At 44.9% G+C, this 17,946-nt stretch overlaps 1 protein-coding gene across 1 annotated transcript; it reads right to left on the bottom strand.

Annotated features, from left to right (window-relative positions):
* Positions 1–313: 313 nt before the first annotated feature.
* On the bottom strand, positions 314–6,537 carry WFIKKN1 (WAP, follistatin/kazal, immunoglobulin, kunitz and netrin domain containing 1). Its single transcript, XM_039349942.1, has 2 exons — positions 5,735–6,537; positions 314–2,731 (listed from the first exon to the last, which is right to left on the bottom strand). The coding sequence occupies exons 1-2, from the start codon at positions 5,981–5,983 to the stop codon at positions 1,238–1,240; spliced, it is 1,743 nt and encodes a 580-aa protein (XP_039205876.1). The 5' UTR covers positions 5,984–6,537; the 3' UTR covers positions 314–1,237.
* Positions 6,538–17,946: the final 11,409 nt, after the last annotated feature.

Raw genomic sequence — 17,946 nt, 5'->3', positions numbered from 1 at the left:
CACTCCCTCTCCCCAGATTTTACTTACGATCTGGTTCTGAAGTTCCAATGGCCACACACACACACACACACACACACACACACACACACACACACACCCTGTGGTACGTGACAAATTTGAGGTCCTCAGCAACCGGCCCCCTTTACAGCCATTTGCAGCATCTTATAGTCACAGGACCATGATTTATGATGTTCCCCCCCCCAGAAATTGGCAATTGCTCACCCAGGCTAGGAAGCTAGTCCTCAAGAACAGTGCTATTTGACTAAAGAAAGGATTTTTTTTAAAAAAAGCTGTTGACCTGCGCTGTAGTTTGAGAAGAAAGACGGTTTGTTGGTTTAATTTGTCTTAATTTCACAAAGACTGGAGCAGCTGAGAAGGATGTACAGCAGTGGGGTGTACTGATTGTGGATAAATTACAGCTCACACAAAATCGGACGGTAGGTAGACCCTTACAAGCATTTAGCCAGCCCTCCTCGTAGTAAGAGTTCCGATTGTGACGGGAAAATATTTAAAAATAAATTAGAGCTGGCCTGGATTGAAGATGGGAAATGTAGATTGCCCTTCGTTGACTATTTTCACCCCAGCACACTAAACCAAGTCACTTACAACCTCGGCGTACAACAGCTCATTTAGTGACTGAAGTTACAATGGCACTGAAAAAAAGGGATGACCGTTTTTCACACAATCATTGCAGCCTCTCCAGGGTCACATGATCAAAAATTTGGACACGGGGCAACTGACTCACATTTATGGTGGTCGCAGTGTCCCGGGGTCTTGCGACCTGATGCACAAAATCAATGGAGGGGCCAGATTCACTTAACGACCGTGTTGCTAACTTCACAACAGCAGTGATTCACTTAACAACTGTGGCGAGAAAGATTGTAAAATGGGGCAAAGCTCACTTAACAACTGTTTTGCTTAGTAAATTTGGGGCTGCCTGTAGACGTAGTCAGTACACTTGAGTGGAATTAGTTGCCTTTTGTGCTGTGTGAACCCAACCGGTTTGGTTGGTTTGTAGATCCGAGTATTGAGAAAAACTCAAAAAAAAAAAAAATCAGTTCAGTGATTGGGTTAAGCATGTGGTGTGAACGCAACCCCTCTGTGGATTGAAAGGGGCAGCAGTTCATCTGTTCATCTTCCCACCCAGTCCTTGGTGTCTATGACAATATAAGGATGGCCGTGCCTTTGAGGAGGGGCTCTCTCTTGTCTGCCTACTTTCCCTCCCCTCAAACCCACCCTAGTCCTGGAACCGGTTGAGCAACTCACAGGCCTTCTTCTCCAGCAGCTCGTAAATCTTCTTGACCCGCTTGTCATTGGCAGTCCGGACATAGCTGTTGGGGTCAAGGACAGCCATGCCATCGTGGACTTCCCCCATGATGATAAGAGGCCCATCCTCCATGGTCATGTTGGGACAGGGGCAGTTCCAGTCCATGTCCGTCAAGGTGACTTCCAGATACTTGATGTCGAAGAACCTGAGGCCCATCTTCTCGTCCTTGAGAACGTCGTCCAGGGCAAAACGGGCGATCCCAGAGTCTTGATCCTCGATGATCTCCATCAGTCGCCCCACGATGGCGAAATCGCTGCGGCAGAGGCTCAACACCATCTTACTTTTCAGGCGACAGCTTTTGCACAACAAGGTCTTGGGGAAGGGGCAGGTGTCCTCGCAGCTCTCCTTGCTGTCAAAGTTGTTCTCGTTGCCCTCGCAACCGCCGTAGATAAAGGAATGGCACTGCTTCATCAGGTGGTTGTAGGCCCAGCGAGGTTCCCAGTTCTTACAGGGTCCTTGCACCATGGGGAGAGTACACAGGTTAACCGCGTGGCTGACGCAGGCCACTTGACACTCCTCGTAAGTGTCAAAATGGTTCTGGTTCGCCCCACAATTGCCGTAACGGAAAGTAACACAGGAGCCCTTTTTGGAGTCAAAGTGCCAGCGGGTTTGGGAGGTCTCACAATCCTGGGTATCTGGTTCCTTCAAGCATTCGTTGGGTGGGAGCTTCAACGTACTAGGAACTCGTGCTTCTCCTCTGGAGTGTTCCTTCTTGACCACGGAGAGCGGGAAGTCAGCTCGCAGGAGGCCAGCAGAATTCCTAGCCGTACATGTGTAGATTCCAGCATCTTCAGGCTGGGCGTTGTAGATGACCAACTGGCCAATGTTGGTCACCACCATGTTGCCGTACATCTGGTCGGGCCGCATGATGAAGTTCTCCTGATGGTCACTCTGCTTCTCCCAGGTGATGTCGGGACGAGGACGCCCGCTCACGTCACAGTGGAAGCTCACGGTGCCTCCCATGTAGACAAGCTGGTGGAAAGGATTGTTGTAGAGAGCCGGTGGGATTGGCAGCTCCGGAGATGCCCCAGGGGTGGGGTGAGTCGTGGTCTCCACTGGCACCGGGCTGGTATTGGGCCAGGTAAAGATATACTTGCAAGGCACCACTGCCAGGCTGATGCCCCGGATACAGGCCTCGGCATCCATGTAGCACTTGTTGTAGTAGGTGAGTCCATCGGAGGCACAGGTGAAGTTGGGCTCCTTCTCACACCTGTCCTTGCATTTGCAGACAGCTTGCCCGTCCCAAATATCACAGTCCGAGCCCTGCTGGGTGCAGACAAAACTCTCACAGGTGGCTTCCTGCACCTGTTCCAACGAAGAGACGCTTCCATCAGCGTAGCGGGCAGCCACACAACTCCGCAAGCCACAAACATTGGTGCAGCATTTCTCAAAGCCTTCGCAATCCTGTCGAGGAAACAAAGACAGAGATGTTTTAATGCAAGCACGCTTCTTGGGAGGTTTATTGCACAGGTAGAACGCACCTTGTCCCAAGTCAAACAAGAATCTACCTCTTCTAATGGTTGGGAAGCCCATTGTGCTCATCCATAACTGACCAGATTTACAGGATGCATTAGGCCGGTTTGCACAGCATCCCGGATGTTTCAGACAACACAATAAACAGCAGCAAGTTTTGACTTAGCATGTTATAGCAATAGAAGAGGATATGAATGTATATAAACTGATAAATGCATGAATGTATATAAAAATAAAGAGCTAATGCCGCTCCCTTCTAGCACCCAAGATGTTTATTAATGAAATGTCTGCAAGAAAACCACCAAGCTCAGAAAGAATCAAGGATGACTCTTCCTTCTCCTCCTCCTCCTCTCCACAAATGCCACTCCCTTCTAGTACTGATGAGGTTACCTAGTTTGGCAATGAAATGTCTGCAAGAAACCCTCCAAGCTCAAAGAGCACCAAGGATTCTACTTTAGCCATGTTGTGTGAACCCAGCCACTGCTCAGCTTCACTTGTTGCTCTAAATCATGAGTGTCAAACTCACCGTGTCCCGTGACATGTGGCAACGTATCATAACTTTTTTTCGGGGTGGACGTGGCCTTCGCATGAGGCAACCGGGCCTCGGGCTGGCAGTTGGACACCCCTGCTCTAAATCACAGTTCCCATATCTGTGTCTTGCTGAATGCATCACCATAGGCTGAGTTCCCATTACATAGCCTTAAATAATTATTTTCAAAACACATCAGCGTGGATTTCACCAGGCAGCCACAAACAGGGAACAAGCAAGCATTCTGGGTTACTGCAAGGTGGGCTCTCGTTCTTCTTTAGAGATGAAGGATGTTGGGTGAGCTAGGATCAGTCGCTCTCTCAGCCCCAGAAGAACGGAAGAGAGAAGCAGTTCTCAACATGGTACAAGAAACCTGCAGAGCTTTGATGGTGGAGGTAGAGTTACAACCATTTTTTTAGTGACCGTTCAAAGTTACAATGGCGCTAAAAAAGTGACCTATGACCATGTTTCACGCTTATGACCACAGCAACATCCCAGTGGTCACATGATCAAAATTCAGACGCTTGGCAACTGGTTCATACTTATGACGGGCACAGTGTCCTGGGGAGGGAGTCACGTGATCCCCTTTGGCAACCTTCTGACAAACTGAGTCAATGGGGAAGCTGGATTCACTTTACGACCATGTTACTAACTTAACAACTGCAGTGATTCACTTAGCCACCGCGGCAAGCAAGGTCCTAAAATGTGACAAAGCTCACTTAACCACTGTCCCACTCAGCGACAAAAATGTTGGGCTCCATCGTGGTCGTAAGTTGAGGACAACCTGTAATCTCAAGCAGTCTTTCTCAACTTTGGCAGTTTGAAGTTGCGTGGACTTCAACTCCCAGAGCTGAAGCTGCAGGGCGGGCTGGGGAATTCTGGGAGTTGAAGTCCACAAGTCTTAAAGTTGCCAAGGTTGGACACAACTGCTCCGGGAACGCCAGCTCTTCTCCCCAAGCCAAGGCCAGATTGATAGGCAAAGCCGCAGCCCAGTTTACACCCACACGTCTCTTCTCTGCCTTAACACACCGCTGACAAAAGATGCATTTTTCTTTTGGGCAGCTGCTGTTGATTACAAGGATCCACCTCAGCCCTTGACCTCCAGCATGGAACCGCTCACTTCTGCTCCCCTTTAATTCCTCCTTCCCACCCAACTCAACTGCCTAAAGATCCTAGCAACTTCTTTTGAAGATTTTTTCTTCCTGTAAAGTTGGGGAGGGGTGTGATTTCACCCCACTCCACAACTACACTGTGGCTTTGTATGTGTTCTCGAGCTTAGTTTTGGGAGAAGGAATGTGGGAGGAAGATGGGGGCTGTAGGAGTTGATGGCCGATGACCCCACACCCATCTCCATTGGTAAACCTATTGAAGGGTTTTGCCACTGTCTTTTCCCAAATTTTTCGTTCCCGCTTCCCTGCATCCATGGGTGCCAGTCCTTGGCTGGGCAGTTTCAGAAACCAAGCCAAGTGTATAAAAACTGAAGGGGAAAAAAAAAAAAGCCCTCTTTTTGTTTAAATAGAACTGCACATCTTTTGGCGGCCAAGAAAACCACCATAGCCTTCAACAATACTGATAAGGAAGCCTGTCTCCAATACAAGGTTAGACAAGAACTTAACAAAGGTTACCAACTGGACACAATCTGGGCTGATTCCCTCAAGCGTCCCGTTTCTGCTCTGGGAGCAGAATATTTGCCTGAATGGCTAACAGGAGGACCCAAAATGACTTTACTAAAGGTTTACACACGCCCTTGTTCTTAAAACGAGGCTGTGAATGCTTCGGAGGAACCTCAGGGGCAGAACATCTCTCTCCTCTGAAGGTGTTCAAAGCTCTCGTCCTTTGTCATCAAATCGGAGCTGCAGACTCCTGGTTCCAGGGAACCCCAGCAGGCAGTTGGGGAGATCTAGCCAGAAGCTCCTCAAAACTTATTTATGTTTTATATTTTCTTTTAGATTATTTGAAGAAATTTTAATTAAGCCTATGTTCAGCTCTGGGAGGGTCGGGGGAGGGAATGGGAGGGTTGGGGAGGCTTGGGGATGGGTTGTTTTGTTTTTGTAAAATTTTAAAAAACTTAATAAATATTTACAATAAAAAAAAAACTCCTTCCTGGGATCTGTTAAAGACCCTCTTGAACGAGAGATGCGCGAAGCCCAGCTGTCCACCTGGTGCACACCGAGAAACTTAAAATCCCCCAAAGAGGTCCAACTGGCAAACAATATCTTCACCAGCAGGGCCAGTGACCTCTGCGGGAGAAGCTGCCCTGCTCATCCACCCCGTCATCTCTCTTTACCTCCGGCTCCTGTTTTCTCCCCCCCCCCGCCTCCTTTTTTTCTGAGAACCACCGGATCTTCTGCTCCATCCAGGCTGAAAGGTACAGCTGGGGAGCAGCGCCCGCTGCTATGTCTCACCTGATCCGCTTGGCACTCCCGTTCGCAGGTGCTCTGAGCATCCACCCAGAGGTTGGGGTTCAGCTGGTTGGGACACATCCCCAGGTGGTTGGTTCTGATTGGCTGGAGGCTGGCCCCTTCTGCCAGGACAGTGAGCAGAGAGAGGAGAAGTGAAGGCAGCATGGAGTCCAGAGGCAGCCCTGATCTTCCAAGCTTTCTCAGGCAGCCGGCTGCCTTTGGTCGCTTCCCCGTAGGAGCCCAGAAAAGCATCCGGCTGAGGCAGACTCCTGTAACCTATCTGTGTTTCTCCCTCACTCTACCAGGAACAGTCTTCCACTCTGCCCTGTGTGATAGACAAAACAATCACATTTGCAAAGAGAGGAAGGGGGGGGGGGAGAGAGAGAGAGAGAGAAGGAGAGAGAAAGAAGAGGAGGTAGCAGTCTGGCAGAGGAGACACCCAAATTTTTTTTAAAAAAGTGCTTCTTTCTTCTCTCTGGAGAATCTTCTCATCTTCTCAGCATCCTTCAGGTCTAGGGTCCAGGCCAGGCAGCGCCCCGAAGCTGGCCAGGCCTTTCCCAGACCAGCATCCTTGACCCAGGACCACCCTTCACAAGACCTGCCTCCCAACTTCGCCCAGTTCTTGCGTGATTCCTTTGTCTTCTCTGTCTCTAGGTCTCTGTCTCTCCTCACTCCAGAGGGTCTTCTCACGTGCAACTGGGGAGCCTCGTTGCTCGCAGAATAACAAGAATGGGGGCTTGCCAGGGAGGAAGGATGCCTCTCTTGGATCTGGCTCACCAGCAAACCAAGAGTTGTATTTCGGGAAAAACAAAACAAAACAGTACCAAAAAAAAAAGAAATCCTCTCCTAGTTTTTCGTGAGTGGAATTTTTGGGGGGAGCACCGAACCAACACATCAGAAGCCTGGCCAGCTGCTAACAAGGTTATAAAGCTCGTGTGTGTGTGTGTGTGTGTGTGTGTGTGTGTGTGTGTGTGTGTGTGTGTGTGTAGGGGGAGAGCAAAGCAGGAGGAAGAGGAGGAGGAGGAGGAAGGGGGGGGTCTGTAACCTGAATCTTTCCTCCTCATGTCTAGGATTTGGGAACAGAAGAGAAGCTGACCTCAGACGCTAACCCTGTCTGGGTTGACCGACTGAGCAAACACGAGCAGAAGATCAAAGTGGGGGGGGGGGAAGGAAGGAACCGTATAGAGCCCTCTGGCTTCCCAAAAAGAGAGCAAGACACCCCCCCACACACACACACATACACCCCAGAGGAATGAATTTTTTCAAGATGAGAGAACACCAGAAGGTCTCCTGTCCCTGGGAAAAAACGAGGCTGACCATATGAAGGTTTGGGCAAGACTAGGCCTTTTGTACACTACCTGGAGGTGTTTTTATATGGGGAAGCAGGAGAAAGATGGCTTCTTCTTGACATTGTTCCTTGAAAGCAAAAGACTCCCAAGCCAAGTTGGTGAACGTCACTTTCAGCTCCAATGAAAGACATTGAACTGAGATGGTGGCAGGTGACGTAAGCGAGGAATGTCTACTTCCGAATGATCAGGCCACAGGAAATCTTGGTATGGACTCTGGTGGTGAGGGTGGTGGTGGAGGAAGGAAGGAAGGAAGGAAGGAAGGAAGGAAGGAAGGAAGGAAGGAAGGAAGGAAGGAAGGAAGGAAGGAAGGAAGGAGATGGGTGGGGAAGAGAGGAGGAGGAGGAGAAGAACAGATTTAAACATTTAGGATTGGCACACTGTAGAGGCAGATAAAACGAGAAATACTACCTTTGCTTTCTTTTGCCACAGTTGTTCTATTTCTATTTGCAGGTCTTTGCATTTTTTGTTATCTTCTCCACTTATAATTTTTATTATTATTAGGAATTGATCATTCTTTATTAGGAACCATTTTTAAAAAAAAAAACTACAGCTAAACACAGCATGGAGAAGGAGAAGGAGGAGAAGAACAGATTTAAACATTTAGGATTAGCACACTGTAGAGGCAGATAAAACTAGAGAAATACAGTGAGATTCAAATCCTGGAGAGGTTTAGCCCTAAGCTACAACATCACTTTGTACCCTGGTGTGTGAACTCCAAGTTGACAGTGGCTATCATAAACAATGGTTAAGGAAGTTTGCATGCTGTAGGAACCTAATCATTCATTCTGTGCCTGTGTTGACAGAAGGATTGCCATTTATTGCAAGTACTAGTTGTGTACTACATGTGACTACCTTCATATATCTGGGCTATGGGATAGGTTGGCAAGACAAAAGCTTTTTCTTATAAAGAAAAGCATCCACGCCTGGCTACATTTTGCAAAAACGTACATTAAATCTGACAGTTTTTCAAGATTCTAGGTCATCCAGGTCATAGTTGTCCCAAAGGCGCTTTTTCAAGAGGCAACTGGACTTTCTTTTTTCTCTTTGAAGACGTTTCATTTCTCATCCAAGAAGCTTCTTCAGCTCTGACTGGATGCTGGCGTCCTTCCATTCCCCACCATCCAGTCAGAGCTGAAGAAACTTCTTGGATGAGAAGTGAAACATCTTCAAAGGAAAAATCCAGCTGTCCCGTGAAAAAAACATCTTTGAGACATTAAGTCTGACAAAAGCAAGTGGAAAAATATGTTATGGTCCGATGAGACCTGGTGCAGCCTGGATTTTGTGGAGACAGAAAGGGTCGCCTTAGTTGTGTGTGTGTGTACATGTGTGTGTTTGTGTGTTAGAGCCTCCTTTGCCATTTCTACTGAACAGAATAGAATAGAATAGAATAGAATAGAATAGAATAGAATAGAATAGAATAGAATAGAATAGAATAGAATAAGTGGAGTGGAATGGAGTAGAGTAGGATAGAATAGGTAGGATAGAAGAATGAAGAATAGAATAGAATAGAATAGAATAGAATAGAATAGAATAGAATAGAATAGAATAGAATAGAATAGAATAGAATAGATGAGTGGAGGAGTGGAGTGGAGTAGAGTAGAGTAGGATAGAATAGCGTAGGATAGAAGAATGAAGAATAGAATAGAATAGAATATTGGAATGGAATGGAATGGAATGAATAGAATAGAATAGAATAGAATAGAATAGAATAGAATAGAATAGAATAGAATAGAATCTGGAAGGGACCTTGGACACTATACCATTTCAGACAACTGGTTGTCCAGTCTCTTCTTAAAAACCTCCTGTAATGAAGCACCCACAACTTCTGATGGCCAGCTGTTCCACTGGTTAATTGTTCTCGCTGTTATAAGAAGTTTCTCCTTCATTCTAGGTTGGTTCTCTCCTTGATTAGTTTTCATCTGTTACTTCTTTACCTGCCCTCAGGTGCTCTGGAGAACAGATTGACCCCTTCTTTTCTGCAACAATCCCTCAAATATTGGAACACCACTATCATATCTCCCCTGGTTCTTCTTTTCATTAAACCAGAGTTCCAGACGGACTAGAGGCGACATGATAGCAGTGTTCTAATATCTAAGGGGCTGCCACAAAGAAGAGGGGGTCAAGAGGGGCTCACCAAAGGATTGGGAAATCCTCTTGTGAGTTTTGTTAAGCTTTTCAAAAGCTGTCATGGAAAAAAAAAAGTCTAGCACCAGGCAGTACACTGAACAGTTGGTGGAGCTAAAATAAATTGTGTTGCTAGGAAGAAGTATCAGCCAGCAAATTTTGGACCCACAAAACTTCATGCTGGAGAGATTGGTGCTGTCTGTAACCACATCTTTGCCAGGAAGGACATTTCAGAAATTCCTATGAATTTCCATTTAATTTAATTTAAATTCCTTATCCGTGAAAAAGAAAGAGCTATGGAATCAAAACACACATACACGCAAACATACCCCGCTTTTTGCCATCTTAATAGAAGCAACTGCAGAATCACAGCAAACCAGAACAACTTGGTGAACCTATTTAGTCATTCACTGATTATTGATTGGTTGAATTAAAAAATTTATATAGCCAGTGGTTCCCAAAGATTTAAAAAAAAATCAAATCATTTTAAAAATTATAAAACACAAATTAAAACAACAAAAACCTGGTGCTACTCCATACTAACAGTGGAGTCTCTCTCTCTCTCTCTCTCGCTCTCTCTCTCTCTCTCTCTCTCTCTCTCTCTGTGTGTGTGTGTGTGTGTGTGTGTGTGTGTGTGCATGCGCGTGTTTGTGTGCATTCAGAATACTGTATACCTTAGACTTTTATTCCCACAAAGGAAGGGAAGCAAAGTTGTGATACACAAAGGGCTGACTGTAATCTATAACACAAGGAAAAAAACCAATGTGAAACTAGGAAATTAGTCTGTGATCTGCTTTAATTATAGCAAGTTTTAATTATAGGCATCCCTTCCTTTTCTCCTTCCTTGCTATTGTGTGTGTTCTAATCCGGCAGTTTCTCAAATTCAGCAACTTAAAGACATGTAGACTTCAATTCCCAGCCAGGACTTCAATTCTGGGAGTTGAAGTCCAGGTGTCTAATGGTTACCAACTTTTGAGAAATTCTGTTCTAATCCATTAATCTAGTAGTCAAACGTCCATCTCTAAATTACTCCTCAACAGTAAATGCCAAGGATTGCTCAGGGCCATGGGGCTAAATTGGACCCATAAACCAGATGTGTGACAGCTTTAGACTAAATGACACCCCAGGTGAACAGTCCTTTTCACGCCTCTTCTGTTTGTTCAGCTGTTGACTTCTTGGGAATATAGAATCCTTGAGTGGGAAGGGATCTCGAGGTCTTCTAGTCTATCCCCCTTACCCAGGGCAGGAATCCTAATCCGATACAGGACAAATGGTTGTCTAGTCTTTTCTTGGAAATCTCCAGAAGTCACAACTTCAGAGGGCAGGTTATTCCATTGCTCCAGAGCTGTCACAGTACAAAAAAAAATCTTCCTTGTTTAACTTTGAATCTCTCAAGCTAAGGTTTTCATCCTGTGGTTCTTGACTTACAGTATCTTCCGGTGCTTGGGAGAAGAAGTCAATCCCTCTTCCATGTAACTTCCCCTTCATATCGTGTATCCGGCTGAGTTTCGTTGATTTCACCAAAGTGAAGTTCAGTCAAATCAGATTAATACTTGTAATAAACCAAACCAGGAAAACTTTCAGTGATGGGTCCATCAAAAGTCAATCTCAACCTGGAGAGTTTCCTTTTTAACGCGTTGCAGGGTCTGGGATGTTGATGATTCTCCGGAAAACGGGATCCAGAAAGCCCATGATCCTTACAGTAGAAGCTGAAATCACTTGAAATAGTCAAATCCGTAGGCCTTGGCTGAGAAGAATTACTCATCTCCTCCTCCTCCTCCTCCTCCTCCTCCTCCTCCTCCTCCTCCTCCTCCTCCTCCTCCTCTCTTTAGAACATAAAATATCAGAGTGGAAAGGGACCTTGGAGGTCTTCTAGTCCAACCCACTGCTCAAGGCAGGAGTCTTATACCATCAGAATCTTCATCATCTCCTCCTCCTCCTCCTCTTCCTCCTCCTCCAATGGGTTAAGACGCTTACTTTTATTGGCAAAACAAGGAGAAGGGGTCCAATTTGTCATTTTTTTAAAAGAAAACAAAATTATTACTATTACATAAAGCAGTGGTTCTCAACCTTTCTAATGCCGCGGCCCCATAATACAGTTCCCCATGTTGTGGTGACCCCCAACCACTTATACATCACCGGGTGCCAGGGGCATGGCCAAAGAAAAGGGGGAAAAATGGCGGACAGCCTTGTTTGGCGACCCCCGTGAAATGGTCATTCAACCCCAGATGGGGTCCCGACCCACAGGTTGAGAACCACTGACATAAAGGATAAGAGGAAAAAGTAATACCAGTACAAGTATGAATGCAAAGGAATATAAAATATAGATGATAAGATGATAAGAGTTAAGATAAGATAAGATAAGATAAGATAAGGTAAGATAAGATAAGATAAGGTAACCTTTATTGTCATTGTTTTACTGTGGGCACAATGGCACACATCAAAAATGAAATTTAGTTGCGCGCTCTCAAAGTGAAACACATGTCTAGTTTAATGAAGAGAAGGACGAGGGGGGACATGACAGCAGTGTTCCAATGTCTCAGGGGCTGCCCCAAAGAAGAGGGAGTCAAGCTATTCTCCAAGGCACCTGAAGGCAGGACGAGAAGCAACAGATGGAAACCAGTCAAGGAGAGAAGCAAGCTAGAACTAAGGAGAAACTTCCTGACAGTTGGAACAATTAATCAGTGGAACAGCCTGCCTCCAGAAGCGGTGAATGCTCCAACCCTGGAAGTTTTTAAGAAGAGACTGGACAGCCATTTGTCCGAAATGGTGTAGGGTTTCCTGCCTGAGCAGGGGGTTGGATTCGATGACCTCCAAGTTCCTTCCAACTTTATTATATTATTATTATTATTATTATTATTATTATTATTATTATTATTATTATTATTATTATTATTACATGACACAAACCTAAAATTTTACAAAAACAAACCCTCCATGGGATTCAAAAAAGTCAAGCCACAGTCATGCCATCAAATCCCCATCCCTTTCTTTCTCACACGGTGACACCCGTGAAAAAGGGCGGGGCTTCAATGGCAATTGAATTGTGGCCGCCATCTTGACTTTTTTTGACCTCTCCCCATGGACACCTTTAAATCGTATGCATGCCCTGGGCTTGTCTCTCAGTGCCAAGCGAGCTGAATTTCAGAAGGGGCCTTGGGGAAAAAAAATAAACCAGGATGCTTTGGATCCTGGCTAAGGAATGTGTTTTCAGGAACAGAAATAAACTCCGCGCCTTCATCGCCTGCATCTACAAACGTCCACAGCCTCGGTGCCTCCACCTCTGCCGGCTTCATTTCAAAGTGTTGGCTGGTTTGAAAGGGAAAATCCCTGCCACATGTCGCTTTCATGAAACAACTGGGATTAGAAAACCGCGCAGATATTTCATTAGATCTTTCTGCTCTCCCACCCTCCCTCTGACAAAAAACTTTTTCAGAGTGAGGGGAAGCTGGAGGGCACATACCCCGAAGAAGGAAGGTCCAGGACAAAACTAAATTTATTTGTATTTTTGTAAACTTTTTATTAAATTTTCTCCGTATAACTCAATAGTGCTTAATCAGCAACGTGTGGTCTTGAGTTTATCATTCACAAATACGAATTTAATTCCCAGTCCTTTATTCTTTTCTCCAGCCATTGATAAAACAAATGCCAAGTCTGAGAGTATTCTGTTTCTTCTTTTCCCTTCAAGCTCATAGTAAGTCTGCCCATTTCTGCCCATTCTAATATATTTTTTTAATTATTTCTTCTTCTGATGCTAATTCTTCCTTTTCCCAATATTGTGCAGATATGATTCTTGCCGTGGTGATCACATGTAAAATTAAGTATATACTTTGTTTATCCATCTTTTCTGGTATAATACCTAATTTTAAAAAGTCCCGGTTTTAAAATCTACATGTTTTCCCAACATCTTTTCTAGCCGAGTATGTATTTTTTTTCCAATACTTCCTAGTTTTTGTCAGGACAAAACTAAATTTGATTTAATGCGTAGGTAGTCCCTGCTTAACAAGCAGTTATTTTAGGACGGTTCAAAGTTACGGCAGCCATGGTGTGGCTGCTTTGCAGCCCATTAAAAAACTCCTGGCCATCAAAAATTATCATAGCCTCATCTCTCCCCTGCAGTCACATGACTACATGTCTGGTGGGTCATCTTTATGACCGGTTACGGCAGTCCACGGTCACATAACTGTGATTCATCATGTTTTTTTGCCGATGAATGGCTTTACTTAATGACCACAGTGCTTGCTTAATGACTGCTGCTGCTGCAAAAAAGTCAGAAAGCGACTTCTGGTTGCGCAGGTGCCTCAGTTTACAACCCTAATGATTTATGACTGTAATTCCAGGCTGGTTATGGTAATAAGTCAAGGACTACCTGTAAATATAATTAATGTAGTGCAGTACTTCAACCCTGCAGTTCTGGCCTATCAAAAATTGCAAGGGGACGTCACAATGAAATGCTTACAGCAGGGAGAATCAGTTTTGCCTGGCACCAGAAGAAAGACACAATTCCAACAATATCTGATGGGGACTACAACTTGGAGAATCCACAGCAATGGCAAAATGTTATGTATACATAAACACAGTAGAGGTTTAACCAAATTCAAGCAAGAATGGTTCATGAGAGAGAGAGAGAGAGAGAGAGAGAGAGAGAGAGAGAGAGAGAGAGAGAGAGAGAGAGAGAGAGAGAGAGACTTTCTCTCTCTCTCTGTGTGTATGTGTGTGTGTATAATGCATTTTTCTCTTTTTTTGGAGAGTAAATTGCTCTAATTGAGACAGGTTGATCAGAAAGAAAGAAAGAAAGAAAGAAAGAAAGAAAGAAAGAAAGAAAGAAAGAAAGAAAGAAAGAAAGAAAGAAAGAAAGAGGGAAGGAGGAAGGAAGGAAGGAAGGAAGGAAGGAAGGAAGGAAGAAAGAAAGAAAGAAAGAAAGAAAGAAAGAAAGAAAGAAAGAAAGAAAGAAAGAAAGAAAAGGAAGCTTGGCATTTCCCAGATTTTTGACACATGGCACTCCGAAGGTTCACCAGGGCCGAAAGAGACCCAGATACAACTGTGCGTTTTAACACACAAGCCGCTCCGTGACATCCGGCTTCTCCCTGGAGGTTTAAGGGGCGATCCTGGGATGCCGCTCGCTTCTGCCTGGAGATCAAACGGAGCAAGGAAGCCGGGAGTTGTCAAGGGCAACTTTTGTGTGGAACAGTAGCCCCGGCTTCCCCTGGAGAGGCCCTCTGGCTTCAGGAAGCAGCAGCCGTGGCGGGCATTTGATCCCGCGGTCCCCGGCCACCCCTGGGGTGACCCCATCACCCCAAAACCAGGAGCTTTGCCTGCTTCCCCCAGAAGGGAGCCAGCCAGGCCAGGGGGCGAGGATTCTCCGGGTCTGTATGGCTTCCAGATGGGCTGCATCATGACCTCCGTCATCTCCAGCCAGCCCAGCCGAGATGGGCGGGGGTGTGTGTGTGTGTGTGTGATGGGAAGTGGAGTGCAGCTCATCTGGAAGACGTGCACAGGTCATCCTCGGCTTACGACAATTCATTTAGTGGCCGTTTGAAGTTACAAGGGCACTGAAAAGAGTGACATATGACCGCTTTTCACACTTATGACCGTTGCAGCATCCCCCCCCCCCCAAGGACCACGGGATCAACATTCATGAGCTTGGCAACTGACTCGTATTTATGATGGCTGCAGCGTCCCAGGTCCATTTTGATTGCTGGCCATATTTATTTATTTATCTTATCTCTTTAATGTCACCAAGGGGCTGGCTACTCTGGGCACTTTACAACCATAAAAAGGAAGAAATGAAAAGAGTGTAAATAGAAGTAAAACAATAGAACAATAAAATCATGGAAAAGGATGAGAATACATCAATATGATCACCAAATGATAGGGGAGTGAGGGGTCCTTGGTGCTCTCTGAGCTTGTTTTCTTGCAGAGATTTCAGTATCCAACTAATTAACATCCTCAGTGCTAGGATTTGCTCTCTGCTTATATAGGAGGAGGAGGAGGAGACAACTGTGGGATCCTTGGTGCTCTCTCAGCTTGGTTATTTTCTTGGAGACGTTTCATTATCCAACTAGGTAACATTATCAACACTAGAAGGGAGAGGGATTTGCAGAGAGGAGGAGGAGGAAGAGGAAGAAGGAGGAAGAAGAAGGAAGAACAAAGGAAGAAGGAAGAAGGAGGAGGAGGAGGAGGAAGAAGAAGAAGAAGAAGAAGAAGAAGAAGAAGAAGAAGAAGAAGAAGAAGAAGAACAACAACAACAACAACAACAACAACAACAACAACAACAACAACTGTGGGGTCCTTGGTGCTCATGGCGCTTGGTTGTTTTCTTGCAGACGTTTCATTACCCAACAAGGTAACATCATCAGATGGGTGAGTGGAGAGCAAAAACCAAAGTCTGGTGTGTGTGGGTGTGTTGGGGGCAAATTATTACCCTAGGTGTAGTTTGTTCCAAAGGGTGGGCACTGCAGCGGAGAAGGATCTTCTTGTTTCCCAACAGTTAAGATTTCCTTGACCGACAGGATCCATAGTAGGCCCTCTCCACTGGCACGAGTAGGACAGGCCTGTCTTAGCAGGACGAGATTATGAATGGCCTGTTTGAACTGAGTAGCTTAAGCTTCGGCACTTCCCAAATTTTTACTACTGTGGGAAGACCGCAAACTGTTCCCCTGGAGGCCCTGGACTTCTGAAAATATCAAAGACTGCCAAGCTGCTTTCTGCCGAAGCCGGATGGCTAATAAATCAGTGCAAGGATTTATTATAACTAGCAATGGATTCAGTTTCTCTCTCCTCTCTCCTGGCTCTGCCAAGCAACGGGCAATAATTCGGTTTCTTGCAGCTGGCCTTTGGCAACCGAGGGAGGGGGAAATGGCTGCATCAAGCAAGGTTTGGAGAAGGGGGGAGAGCAAGGATTCAGCAGCAAATTTCATCTTTAGATTTCCCCCCCCCTCCCCTAGCTCACGACCCCCTTGCGCACAGAAAGACATCTGCCAGGAAACAGAATGTACAACACCAGTCAGTCATTTTATCCTGCTGTTTGTTTCTCAATTGCACCTGAAATTACAACCAATGCGTTTGGGGCACTGGAGAGGAGACAATTCGTCCAATGCTTTGTTGATCCTTTCCAACTTTGGGGTGGGTGTTTTTGTTTTGCTTTAGAGAGAAAGAAAACAGGCATTGGGGGGGGGGGTTCTGTATTATTCAATCCCCAGTTTGGCTTTGCTTTGACCTGACTGATTGGTGGTTACTTAACTAGGAAAAGACCAATTTGATGGATAAAATTCTGTGGGAAGAGAACAGATCCAACTGGCCGGCTTTGTTCTCCTCGGTTCCCAGTTGATGAGCCGGATCAGAAAAGATCAAGAGAGAACAGATGACTTCTCTAGGAGACGACAAAAGTTCTCCCCAAAATTGAGCTTGTATGGCAGCGTTGTCCTATGCGATAGCTGAATTTTGGCAAGATTTGAAATTTTATCTTGCCGAGTGAGCAATGATGGGTAATCTGCCGCCCTCAGAGCACAAGCTTGTTCTAGGTGTCTTTTTATACAAAACAGGACGACTCTGAAATGGATTCTAGATTTGTTGTTATCCTGGAACTGATCTAATAAAACAATTAGGTCTTTTCTGATGCAACAATAAACTGAAGGACACTGTGCTGTACACAAACATCACATGCTCCCATTCTAATCTAGCCACAAGGACGAAATGGGATATCATGGGATGCCATCCAGCTTGTAAATTCGCAGGGTTTTTTATTTTTGCCATGTATACATTCAAACTGGACTATGATGTTTCTGGGTCATATATGTGTGTGTATGTGGGTTTATGCATAATGTTTTTTATTTTTGGGGGGGGAGAGCTGAATGCAACGAAATTTCATTTTAATGTATGCTGATTAGGGTACATTTAAAGTGACAATAGTTTTTATTCTCCTCTCCATTATCTTCTAGTCTAAATCCCTGAAATATCATCCCTTTGAAGATTAATTTGGCCATCTCTGTTGACCCCTCCGTAAGGCCTTGAAGATGGGCTGTGCTCACATCCCTGAACCGCAACTTATCGGAGTCTGCCTTTTGGTGGTGTTAAATGTTGGACTGATTTTTATCATTTTTCCCAGTTGCTTTATGGTGTGTGTGTGTGTGATTCTTGTTAGCCAGCTAGAGTTCTGTATTTGAGATGGGCCAGCATATAAACATCCTAAATAAATGAGAAAATGAACTAATAAGCAAATAAACAGAAGTTGTGTCTACCATATTAACCCAGTTTAATGTTACATGTTATCTGGGTCATTACGTTTTCCAACAATAGGAGCACTGAACCTAGAAACTGAGAAACGCTTTTGAACTTCAAAAATTTTATGATGGGCAAGTTACTGGTCTGTTACTGAAATCTCAGGTAAGATTGTGAAATAAAACGAATTGCATTAAAAAAAAACAACAAAAAACCTTTCCGGGATTTTATATTAAAGATTCTGTAGCTCAAATGGAAGAGTCCTGAGATTAAAGTAGTCTCTGCTCCACTTCACAACAGTGCTGTTATGTCAGTACTGACTGGATAAGCTGGGACATTGCAGGAAATTCAAATTTATTTTTGAAAACTATTCAAATACACATATTCCCTCTTGCAATGTAACTCACAGCGTCGCAACCTTGTCCTGTCTACAAGAAAGCTCCAGTTTGGAATAGTGATAAAAATGTTTTCAAAAATTCAATATCTTGTTTGTAAGATGTGTAGTGTCAGCAGCAATAGATG

The sequence above is a fragment of the Crotalus tigris genome, unplaced genomic scaffold (genome assembly GCF_016545835.1).
Source record: "Crotalus tigris isolate CLP2741 ecotype Arizona unplaced genomic scaffold, ASM1654583v1 scf7180000018301.7375997, whole genome shotgun sequence".
NCBI classification, from domain to species: Eukaryota; Metazoa; Chordata; class Lepidosauria; order Squamata; family Viperidae; genus Crotalus; species Crotalus tigris.
The sequence above is the reverse complement of the archived record's forward strand: the minus strand, read 5'-3'. Positions and strand labels throughout refer to the sequence as shown.